General features: G+C 34.2%; 1 protein-coding gene across 3 annotated transcripts in view; it reads right to left on the bottom strand.

Annotated features, from left to right (window-relative positions):
* LOC111088591 overlaps positions 1-12,522 on the bottom strand; it is a 50,866-nt gene that overhangs the window by 19,069 nt on the left and 19,275 nt on the right. Inside the window, exons 2-3 of one of the 3 annotated variants that reach the window (XR_002613066.1) lie at positions 9,938-10,017; positions 9,044-9,224 (exon numbers count right to left, since the gene is read on the bottom strand). Coding sequence is in view for 2 of the 3 variants with exons in the window: in XM_022399163.1 (XP_022254871.1) it covers positions 9,044-9,239 (196 nt within the window). In the remaining variant the exon portion in view is untranslated. Of the gene's footprint in view, positions 1-9,043; positions 9,868-9,937; positions 10,018-12,522 lie in introns of those variants that run through there. The other 2 variants (XM_022399164.1, XM_022399163.1) reach the window with 2 other exon arrangements.

Genomic DNA, 12,522 nt, shown 5'->3' with positions numbered 1-12,522 from the left:
ACTGCTAAATTAGGGACGGCTAGCGCAGATAGCCCTCGTGTAGCTTTGCGCGAAATTCAAAAAAAAAAAAAAAAATAGACGAACAACAAACTGAAACTTCAAGGATAACTCTATGAAAAACCTTAACTTCCCCTTTGCATTATTTTAAAATGTCTGCACATCTCCCAGGAATAAATGGAGTAAACTTATTCCACTAATACAATAAACTTAAAATAATCTCTATAAATCGAGTGAAAGATGGGCTACTTTTCGTTTGAACAAATTTTTTGTATTAATTTACTTAAAAGAGATACATTTGGCCTTGAACGTTTCATTATACTGTAAAATGATAACAGTTCTGCTTGTATTGATGTATAGCCTACACAAGTAGCTTATATACGTTATTTAGTCCATGCACCATCAGTATACTAACATCGAGAAAAATTCGTTTCAGCTGTTCTTTAGAAAATGAATATTTACTAAATTGATATTTTTCACCATCTTCAATCTCATGGCAAATTGTAATATCTATTTGTAGTCATACTTGGCCTTTCCAACTTCACGGCTAAGCCTGTTGTTTGTAATATTGCACAATATACGTTTGTAACTTTTTTAATATGATTTGTTAGACAGCAAAATAAGTTGTTAATTTATTTTTCATATATAGTTTCCTACTTGAAATATCCAGTCTTGTATTTTTGTTTGCTGCAGAGTTCAAATTTGACAGTGTGACTATTTTCACTGTTAAAAGTATTTCATCAAGAACCACGATAACGATTCATAATAGAAATCGCAAAGAATCGCACAAAACCCTAATATAATGTTCGGGTAAAAAGCACCTTAAACAGTAAAGATTCAGTTCAAACAATGCTTTAAAACCTTTACTATTGACTGCTAAGGCTGTACACATATAAAAATGCACTAAAAAGGAAAAGAAAATCCGCTCAAAACGATCCGTTTGTAATTCCTCTTCTTTTTATTATTATTCTCTTGTCAGCCTACAACAAACACGGCTTCGTATATTGCACCCAAACCTTTTGTAGAATACTAAATAAGGTACTGCGAAGGTCGTAGGGGTATTGAAAAGTAGATTTGTTTCTTCTATATTTTACATAATCTAAATAACGTCATAACGACTGTAACGTGTAGATACTTAATGCTTTCTACACTTTACAGTTGGTGTCTTTAGGGAGCCAACCCCTATATTATGTACGAAGTGAATGAGTAAAAAAATAAATAAATACACATAATATTAAATTTTATCACACATTTGTAGAATAATTACCTCAAAAGACAAGAAGATAAATTTAAAGCGATGTCTTAGACGTATATGTTTTCTTTGAAAAGGCTGCTTTTCTTCTGGTAAAATGTTATACTCACTTAAGTGGGGTTGTGTCTTAGTCTAGGCATATATTAGCCCATTGCTGTGTATAAAGAATCTAGTTACACAGAAACTTAAAAAATCTCACTATGTTCTCAAATAAATCTCCATGATAATCTTCAGTTGCAGCTTACAATTTTACATCTCGAACTAATGCGATCAAATAGTCAATAGCTACACTAAATCATCATGAACCGTATCGTCTAGCTACTAGTTATGTATATTTATCATTACAATGTATAAAGTTAGCTACCTTATTTAGCAATTCTTTGCCCATAGTTGAGCATAAAAAAGCCAACAAACAAGATAAATTAAAAATTAGGAATTTAAAAATCTGCAAATAGGGATATTAGAAAAACAAGGAAACAAAGATAGAGATACTGTAGACCTTATTTACTCAAACTATAAGATCCCTATTTACAAGTTTTAACTTCCCAATTTTTTTACTTATCTTGTTCTACTTAAGTAACAAGATTTACAAGGGAGTAGCTTTCTGAATATCAAATACCTTCAACAAGGAAATGTCATTTTAGAACCTGTAGAGAGGAGCTGTTTGAGACAAAGATCACTTATAATTGCAATTCTAAAGATGGTATTTGTATTTTAAAATGTACGATCTGTATGTTGGAGAAAGAGTTAACCTAAGAGTTCAAAAAATATCCATGAATGTCACGTGAGAAAATTGTCCCTTTCCTTCGTTTCTTCTTGCCATTTTAACAGCATTGTTTAATGTTTTTCTATTTTGAAATTTTTATGAAAGAGGAAAATATTAAAGTTTCAAAAATATTTGTTTATTGGCCATTTCTGAATCGTTAAATTTAAATCGGTTATGGACAAAGTTTTCAAGTAACATAGTTGAGAGGTTAAGATCACTTGAACCGTATTCTAAAATCACACGTATGTTAAATTACGTAGGTAGAGTTCTATGGATATTTTTTGTTTTGTTTTTAATCTAATTTAACGATGTCTTAAGAATCAATGTTTAACACAAAGGGTAATGTTAAATTTCTAATCATTTTAAACTTCTATCGTTTAAGTTATTATTATTATTATTAAAGTGATATGTATTTGTGTTTTAACATGTTTTGAATAATTATTATTTACTTTTGGAGCAGTTTTAAACCGCTTTTCAAATATAAGTAGTTTTATTTTTCTGATTTTATACATTTTGTCATTAAAAAAGTAAAACTTCCCGAAGAGTAGTCGCCGAATCTACGAAAATAGTTTGTTTGTTTTGTTTGAATTTCGCGCAAAGCTACACGAGGGCTATCTGCGCTAGTCGTCCCTAATTTAGCAGTGTAAGACTAGAGGGAAGGCAGCTAGTCATCACCGCCCACCGCCAACTCTTGGGCTACTCTTTTACCAACGAATAGTGGGATTGACCGTCTCATTATAACGCCCCCACGGCTGAAAGGTCGAGCATGTTTGGTGGGACGGGGATTCAGATTGCGAGTCGAGCGCCTTATCCACCTGGCCATGCCGGGCTACGAAAATGGTTAATAAACAAAGTAGTTCGAGAAACACATTATAGTTTAAACTATTCCTTTTTACTCTAGTCTAAGGAAATATTTGATAATATAAACATACACACACTATTAAACGAAACGCATTATGTTTTTTTAAGAACAGTAATTTTGACATCGTAGGTTTTTCTTTACTACTAATATAGTCATGCAACTTTTATAGGCCAACTTGTAATTTTATTTTTGTAATTATGTTTTATTAGGGGTAACCTCCTTCCCTTAACTGACTATAGATGGTAAATGTAGTTTATTTGTGGGACGTTGAAGAGCTTGAGCATCCACGTTTGCTCTTAATTTTTATTTATTTATTTTTCTTCCACGCACGAGGTCTACGAATATAGGTTAAATCTCATAGACAGCGTATCCCTGCTACTACGTGGGTCCTAATATTTTTAGTTAACTTTAGATAATGTATTTTACTTTTTCAACATCGCAGTTCGTACTATTGTTCTATTTGACTGTCTTACGTGACCATTAACGAATATAAAAACATTTTAGAATGTACAACAAATGGATAAAATTATTATAACGTGTGAAAAAGTGAAGTTTCTTGAAGAAAGCCAAACAAGATGGCTAATCGTTACTCAGAACATAGAAGCAATTACAGAATGCTGTAAAGCAACTTTGATGCCTTGACTGCTCTTTTTAAATAGCGCAGTAAAATAACGGCTGCATAAAAATCGGTAACTCAATAACAAAAGTCTTAAGTTTACTATTCGTATAGATATTTGTTTGTTTGTTTTAATTATGTACAAAGCTACACAAGGGCTATCTGTATTCTGCCCACCACCGGTATCGAAACCCGGTTTCTAAAATTGTAAGTTCGCAGACAAACCACTGTGCCACTGGGGGGCTCGTATAGATATACATTAACCATAAAATTTTACTACAGCTGGAGTTTAAATTTTCGATATATATAGTCTAATGGTGTAATTTGAATCAAGAGTTTAGAGATGAAAATTCAAACTTATATAAACAGTGACGAAAAGGTATAGAAAACATAACCAATATATTGAAAGTGGGTGAAACTCAAAATTAAAACTGTCATTCACAACAAAATTTAAAATTATAATATTTAGCGAAATAAATCTCCGGACGGGAGGACAGTCCATCTCATATTAAAGCTTGCCTGGAGGCTAGGGCGCTCGACTCACCGAAAATTCTCGCCATTTCAGCCGTGGAAGTGTTGGACCGTTATATCAATTCCACTATTCGTTAGTAAAAGAGTAGGCCAAGAGTTGGCAGTGTTGACTAGCTGCCTTCAAAATTAGGAGCAGCTAGTACAAACAACTTTCGAGTATCTGTGTGTGAAATTCAACAAACCAAACACACCATTTTAGACAAACTCAGCTAATACAACTCAGTTGACTGAAACAATGTGCCTTAATCACGAACACAATATGTAGCTACTAAAAACAATAGTTAACTACGAACGTTATACCTTATATAAACTATTATCAGCACATATTAATTAATTGATATATAGTGTACTTTCTTAACAAATAGTATAATTTGATTTATATTTTTGTGTTACTGGGTTTGTTTTGCGAAATATTATTACAATTTTGAATTTTTAGTTTCGTTTTGAGTTTACTTGCTGATTAAGCATTATTGAATTACAAGTTTCAGCTTCTACAGTAAGGAAGATTCGTTTTTAGAACAGGTACGACGTTTCGATCACGTTTCTTTAATTGTGTACTTGAGAATGATCGTGCCAGTGATAGAAACGTCATACCTGCTTTAAAAATAAATCTGTAAAAGCTGAAATTTGTAATAAGATAATCTGAATTATGTTGCGAGTCACAGATTTAGAGTTTCACTTCCAATATTGTTATGTTTTGATTTCCCCGTCCCGCCAAACGTGCTCGCCCTTTCAGCCGTGAGGTCGTTATAATGTGATGGTCAATCCCATTATTCGTTGGTAAAAGATTAGCCCAAGAGTTCGCGGTGGGTGGTGATGACTAGCTGCCTTCCCTCTAGTCTTACACTGCTAAATTATGGACGGCTAGCGCAGATAGCCCTCGTGTAGCTTTGCGCGAAATTCAAAAACAAACAAATTTTTGATTTTTCTTAATACACACAGACATACATATAATGACTTTTAATTCGAAATCAAGAAATTTGCTATCAAACGTGAACTGCGATATTTGAGAAAGTCATCTCATTTCAAGCCTTTTTATAAAATACACAAATAATTGTTACTATGCAAATTAGCACAAAATTTTGATGTGAAAGTCTCTTGACAGATATACACAGTAATGTGTACAGTTAATTAGTTAATGTTTAAGCAAGATTTTGTTAACAAAAAGCCAATTTCCATTGTTCTACGACACTTTCAGTTGCCTACGAACTGTAGTTCACAGTAAAATTAGTAAAAACGACAAATATTTGACTATCTTTACAAAATAAATATCACTATCAAAATTTCCAGTGGATCAGATGGTACTCAAAATCAAGTGTCCACTCAGTTTTAGAGTTACTTGTGAATCAAAATAAATTTACCAAAGAAAAACTTTTAGGCCTTTTTCCACTTAGAAACTCATAGTTACTTTTAACAAACTAGCGGTTAGCATTTTGAGGTTTTTGTTGTTAGCGCTAAGCTACACAATAAGCTATCTGTGCTCTGTTCACAACGGGGAATCGAAACCCCGAATTTTAGCGTTGTAAGTCCGTCAAGTCTGCTCACCCATAGAGTTTAAGCTAAACTTTGTGAAGTCAACACATAAAGTATAACTTAAATCAATTTAAACCATTCATGAAAAATGTCTGCTAAAATGATACTGCTTTCGGCTAGGCCCACCAAGAGGACAGGGAGGCCGGGGGATATTTCCGCGGGGTTCAGTCACTTACGGGTGTACGCGGCAACATTCCAAAAAACTGTTCGGGGAGGGGGGCACATAGCAGTTTTTTCCCTGCGCCAGTGATGGCTCTCGCCAACCCTGCTTCCGGCTGTTTTATCAGATATTATAATAAATACACATAAATTTGCATACTTCATAAACAGGTAAGTTACAAGTTGTCAGACTAGCTCAAAACCAGAACTATGCCGTAACAGAGGTGTAATGATGTAGCTAACCTTTGGAGATATAACTGAGCCCCATTAGTAAAGAAAAACGTACAAAACTGCGACATGTCAATACCATTCGGGCCATATGAAAAGCAAGAATACTGGTTCAGATTAGTCCTTATAGAGTAAAAACGTTTGTTGACTCTTGAACCTAATAAACTACAGAAACAGAAAGATGCCCGATTTGATAAACGATTAAGCAAGTGGTTAGAGTGCAAAACGAACAAAACGACCTGAAAACAGTAAAGTTACAGGGAAAACAGTTACAGCAAACAAAGTTCTTAAACCTCTTCGAGATAGCGACCAGTCAACCTCATTGAATTAGCTAAAAACATTGACGTTCTCAATAAATTATTACAACCATTTGTGATTTTGACCGATAACCAATAATAAAAAGCTTATTTTTTACTATTGAGTTTCAGTTACTTGTTAATCTTTAATTATTTCTGGAGTAATAACCGCCTGTTAACTCCTATTGAAAAGAAGAGTGTCATCTGTGATTAAGTTTAATACTTGTAGTTTTGACTGCATCGAACAAAACTGGCCATTTTGTAAAATTGTCTTTTTAATTATCGTTCTTATTTTATTTAATTATACAGGGTAATTATAACATTCAACATTACTGTTACAACATTACTGCTAACAAAATCAGATGCAACATTTTCAAATAAGGAAAACAAACATAAACCAAGTGGACTTGGCCACACATACACGTATATATGTGTGTATTAAACCAAGTGGACTTGGCCACACATGCACGTATATATGTGTGTGTGTATTAAACCAAGTGGACTTGGCCACACATGCACGTATATATGTGTGTGTGTATTAAACCAAGTGGACTTGGCCACACATGCACGTATATATGTGTGTATTAAACCAAGTGGACTTGGCCACACATGCACGTATATATGTGTGTGTGTATTAAACCAAGTGGACTTGGCCACACATGCACGTATATATGTGTGTATTAAACCAAGTGGACTTGGCCACACATACACGTATATATGTGTGTGTATTAAACCAAGTGGACTTGGCCACACATACACGTATATATGTGTGTGTATTGAAACAAGTGGACTTGGCCACACATACACGTATATATGTGTGTGTATTGAAACAAGTGGACTTGGCCACACATACACGTATATATGTGTGTATTGAAACAAGTGGACTTGGCCACACATACACGTATATATGTGTGTATTGAAACAAGTGGACTTGGCCACACATACACGTATATATGTATTACATAACAAGGTTCTCAATCCTCAATTTGTAACTCCGTGATAACAGTGTTTCATTTCTCAATTTGTGACTTCATAATTGAAACGTAATATACATACACTTTTTTAACGTGCTAGTATTTTACTTATAAATCTTATTATGCACATATCGTTTAGCGAGTTGGTTTGTTATTTTTTTCTGACTTATTAAGAATTAAGCATTACTTAAGTGTGATAACTAACTGTTTAGGGTGTTTCGTTTTTCTTAATATCCTTTCGAACCTATTGTTAAATTGTCTAAAATGGCCAAAAAGGCACTTTTCAACAGTGTAGTTAAAAAAAACTAAGGTATCATGTTCGATATAAAATACACATAATAAATACTACATTTATCAGATTATTAATGCTATCCTTTAGATTTAACGCATACTGGTTGATGCTTGGTATGAAAATAGTTGAATAATAAAGAACTTTAAAGGATTATGAGCACAATACAGGGGTAACAGCATTTCTTGGCCGGAATAAGCTACAGACAACTATGAAACTAAATTATTAAATAAATTAAGAAATGGAGAAAAGCGTCTATTTGTAGTTTCTTTTTTATGCAACATTACAATGAAAACACATTATTAAATCATATTCAAATATTTAAGGTATTTGTAAACTTAAAAGTCTTACAGTCCATAAATGAAAACTGATGAGAAACCACTCGGCTCCTAGGCGGTGTTGAAATTCTCCTTAAAAAATATGTAGATATTTTTGCCCGAATCTGGCCTCGCAGTGTACGAACCATCAAGTTTCCCGCAAGTTAGCGTTAACTCTTAATGCACTATTCAGATTGAACTGCCAAGAAATATAAAAATAACGGAACTCGGTACCGGCTTCAAAAACAGAAGAGGTTACCCCCCTTGGAATTTCAAAAGGAGCCGGTAGTGAGTTCTGGAAAATACCGGGGAAATTTCACTCTGGGCTTTAAGAGTTCTTTAATGCCGAATTTAATTTCTTGATTTACTAGTTGACATAGTACTGTACAAAAACTCGGGAAAATACTAAATAAACACACAAAAAATACATAGATTAGCTCATATTTCATTTGCCTAAGCTAAAATGACGTGTGAACCGGATGTGATGTTGGTCGCACGAAATATTTATATATATATATATATTAAATCGCTCTTCCATATAGATGAACTTAAAAGGAAAAATTTCGATAAAAAAACAACAACCATTAATATATATTTACCTCGCCGAGAATAGTTTTCCCTGTTATCTCTGTACGTGAATGAGATATATACATTACTGTAGGGAAGCGAAGGCTTGCTTGAGTACACATATCTCTTGCACCTAGGACATAACATTTTGTTCGTACATAATGGAGATGTTAGAAGGAAAACATATTCATTGTGTGAACATACCGCTTGCATCTAAGAGAAATTTTGGAAGAACACGTAGAAAATAAAACTGCAAGACGGGTCTGTGAATACAGGATGTTCACACAACGATAAAAAAATAATATATGTCTAAATTTTCTTTATAAGAGAGACATTTTGGAGCAACGTGTACAAGTTCGATAAAAAATAAAACTGCGAGACGTGTCAGTCAATACAGGATGTTCACACAACGATAAAAAAATAATATATGTCTAAATTTTCTTTATAAGAGAGACATTTTGTATATGCATGTTAATGTGTTGAATATAATTCTGTGATTGCTATCCGCGGTGGGCACAAAGCAGATAGTCCATTGTGTGAGCTTGCCCTTAAAAACAATATATATAAGTGTATATTATGTGATTTCTAAGATAAAACTTTCAAATATAATGATATATGGATTTATCAATGAATTATTCATGGAAGTGTTTACTTACCTGTGCCATTTACGTTGCGTGACAGCATGCGATTTCCGAGGCACCCCACTGGTACCGGAGGAGCAGAAGGAGCCCCGCCAGGACCTGGGACAGTGGTGGCTGTAGCGTCGGACGTGGATGGCACCGAACAATGATTCATCAACTCACGAACTTGGTCCATCGGTGGAGAGACACAGAAGGGCTGCAAGGGGCCCATATAAAATGGAAAGAACGCCAGAGTTAGGCACTTGTTCAGGTTCTCAGTTACAAGAGAAAAAAGTTGAAGATATCATTAGGGGCTGTTAAGAAGGAGTTTTCAAACTTCGGTTGTAAACCCACCAGATACGAAATTATGTAATTACTGAACAATATTTCATTTTAAACAGTTGGGAATGTTACGTTGTGTTAGAAATTGGGCTTATTCCGCTATACATGAAGCCCAAGACAAAACTGCTATCTCATCACTTAGAAAGTTATCACCATCAAGATACCCAATCACTCTGTACCGGTTCATGACGTGAACTACTGGTAATACTGCCTACTGATTAAAAATATACCTGATAACAATATCAATCTTTCTTCTTTTTTTTTGCCAAAGCCAAAAACCAACCCATGAATCTTCATACTCTGAAATATAAGGAATCCATTTTTGATAACTCCTTCCTCTTATTGAAACTAATAAAAGCTTTGTTTTCCAGCTACAAGATTAAAGAACGCTCGTATAGTGACTGAGTGTCAACGCACGCAGAGCAGAAGGAGAAAGACAGACTAAACGAGAGCAAAGGTTGGAGAGAATACAGAGCACACGAAGCGGCTCCGCCTCATGACTGGCTGACTCACAGGTGGCTGCTATACTACTCTGATATATATCAATATTACAAACAAACAGACACTGAACATATAAACTTTACTCACTATCCTTCATCACACTGGCAGCGCCAATGGGTTTATCTACTGTGGTACAGGAAGGAAGAGTTCCTGTCAGTTAGGATTCGCTGGAAGTAAAAACTCATTCAAATCAACAACATTTTAACGAATTGTTCTCTATTAAAATCTTACTTATCATAAAAGTAGTGTATTAGAATGATCATAGTTGTGGAGCTCATTAACCAAATTTCTCCCTCTCTAAGTGTGTCCTTCTAAAGTCTACAGACTGAGCATGGACTGGTGGTTAGAGTGCCAGCCGTGTACCCGAAGGTCCATGGTTCGCGTCCCATTGCTGCAGAAAATTGTGTTCCACGTTATAAGAATTTGGTCATATCCCACTATTCGATTAGAACATCCCAAGAGTTAGCAAATAGTAATGACGGCAAATATCCGAAACAAGTTAAACCCAAAATCTATTTTCGTTCTACTTAACGCAAAAAAAATAATAAAAAATACTCATATTAATAGATTTTTAATCATTTACAGTCAGTTTTCACAACTGATCTCATCAGTTCAATAATAATATATATACACGGGTCACTTAACTTCTATTATTAAACAACGTATAAACTTGACTATTTTGATCGAATATCTTTTAGACCAAGTCACATAATTTTACTATATTCAGGTACTAATGCACGATACACACCAGTCTGCTCCCTAGTGGGACAGCGGTATGTCTGCGGATTTACAACGCTAAAAACCTGGTTTCGATACCCGTGGTGGGAAGAGCACAGATAGCCCATTGTGTAGATTTGTGCTTAACTTCAAACAAACACACCAGTCTATCTACCTCGCCATGGTCAAAATAAAATCTGAGAACGATGGAACTAGTGTTTCTTCTTTCAATAATGAACACATTTTTACACAACTTATGCCTTTATTTGTATTAAAGCAAGTTTTCTGTCAAGTACTTACAGACTATTAATGAAACTTATGTACCTAGTTACATTCTGACAAAATTCAACGACTCTTTTTGACACCAAAATGACGTAAAATATTATACCATTAATGAACTGTAATTTAGAAAACAAACATAACACTAAACCGGTGATGAGCAAGTATTTTTTTCAGGAATATGAGCAGGAAAAGGATCAATTCACGCATCAAAGTTTAGAAAACTGACATATTGAAGGTTTTATTCTTCTTTGTGACGAAATCTTAAATTGTTTTTCAGTTATATATCGAAAAGGTATACAAATTAAAATTAAGCATTAGAAATGTTTCTGTAAGATGACTCTTACAACTGTTAAGGATTCTAGGAACTTTCCCTTTCAGATTGCAAATTAAACAGATAAGCATAACACATCATTCAAAAACATTTTTTATAAGTGTATAAAACTTGCTTAGAAGACTTAGTTATGAGAATGTCAAAAAAGCCTAAACTTAGCACAGAGCTCAAAGCGTCATCGTCAAACGTGTGACAGTTTATGGCTATAAAATACTACAAAACATATGAAGTAATATTTTTACTCCGAGAGTGTACTATTGTTGTTGTCGTTTTTTGCAATAAGCTATTTAAGCTTTTCGTAACTGCACGTAAACGTGTCACTCGGTTTCGGTTAACACGTACACATGACACAGAAAACGATTAAAGTTATCTATAAGAAAGTACAAAGTCTATTTTTCAATTGATTCTACTGGAATGGACATCTTATCATAGACCATGTTTGATATCTAATTTTCACCATATGTATCATGTTATCAATAGAAACTGGGTTTCCGTACAGAAAAACAACAAAAAAAGCACTTAATGATTGACCACTCGAGTGTCATATATTCTGCCCAATCTTCTGGGAATTTTAGAAGCATTGAAACAAGACTATGTTCTCGCGACACATTCAAGGTCTTGGCAAAATATTAATAATACAAATTATCTTTAACACTCACACACAACTAAGTTTACAGTGTCATGACACTTACACACAACTAATTTTAGTGTCATGAGACAATTCTCAGAACAAAAATGTATCCGAAGTAGCTAGTTAAGATAGTGTAATGTCACATGTTGTTTTTTTGTTTGTTTCACGAGTCACATGCGAGCATATTTAATTATAAGATCTGCCGGAGAAAATAAAAAAGCGAAGTACTGGATGTTATATCGCTTGTAAATATTTATTGAGGTCAAAAGTTATTTGTTTACTTGTTAGTTGGATTTATCACTCAACATTTGAATAAAAACGTTCATCTTCTTTTTGATGTGGTTTTATCGAAGTTCTACATTGGTATAGTTTCTCTTGGTCGTTTTACTAAACTGTAACTTACTAACAATATATTTAACCTGTAAAACATTTTGAAACCATAAGGTTAATCTGATCCAGCAGTGGCTCAGCAGTATGTCTGCGAACAGGGTTTCTATATTCGTGGTGGATAGAGCACAGAAAGTTCATTGTGTAGCTTTTGCACTTAACTACAAACAAACAAACTGACCCATAGATTTCAAGCGTAAGCAGATATTATTATAATATGTTAAGTCTACGATGTGTGTATAAAACACATATATTCTTCCTCTTATGTTAGCGCCCGGCATGGCCAGGTGGATAAGACGCTCGACTCGCAATCTGCGGGTCGCG

The sequence above is a fragment of the Limulus polyphemus genome, unplaced genomic scaffold (assembly GCF_000517525.1).
Source record: "Limulus polyphemus unplaced genomic scaffold, Limulus_polyphemus-2.1.2 Scaffold4084, whole genome shotgun sequence".
Classification (NCBI taxonomy): Eukaryota; Metazoa; Arthropoda; class Merostomata; order Xiphosura; family Limulidae; genus Limulus; species Limulus polyphemus.
The sequence above is the reverse complement of the archived record's forward strand: the minus strand, read 5'-3'. Positions and strand labels throughout refer to the sequence as shown.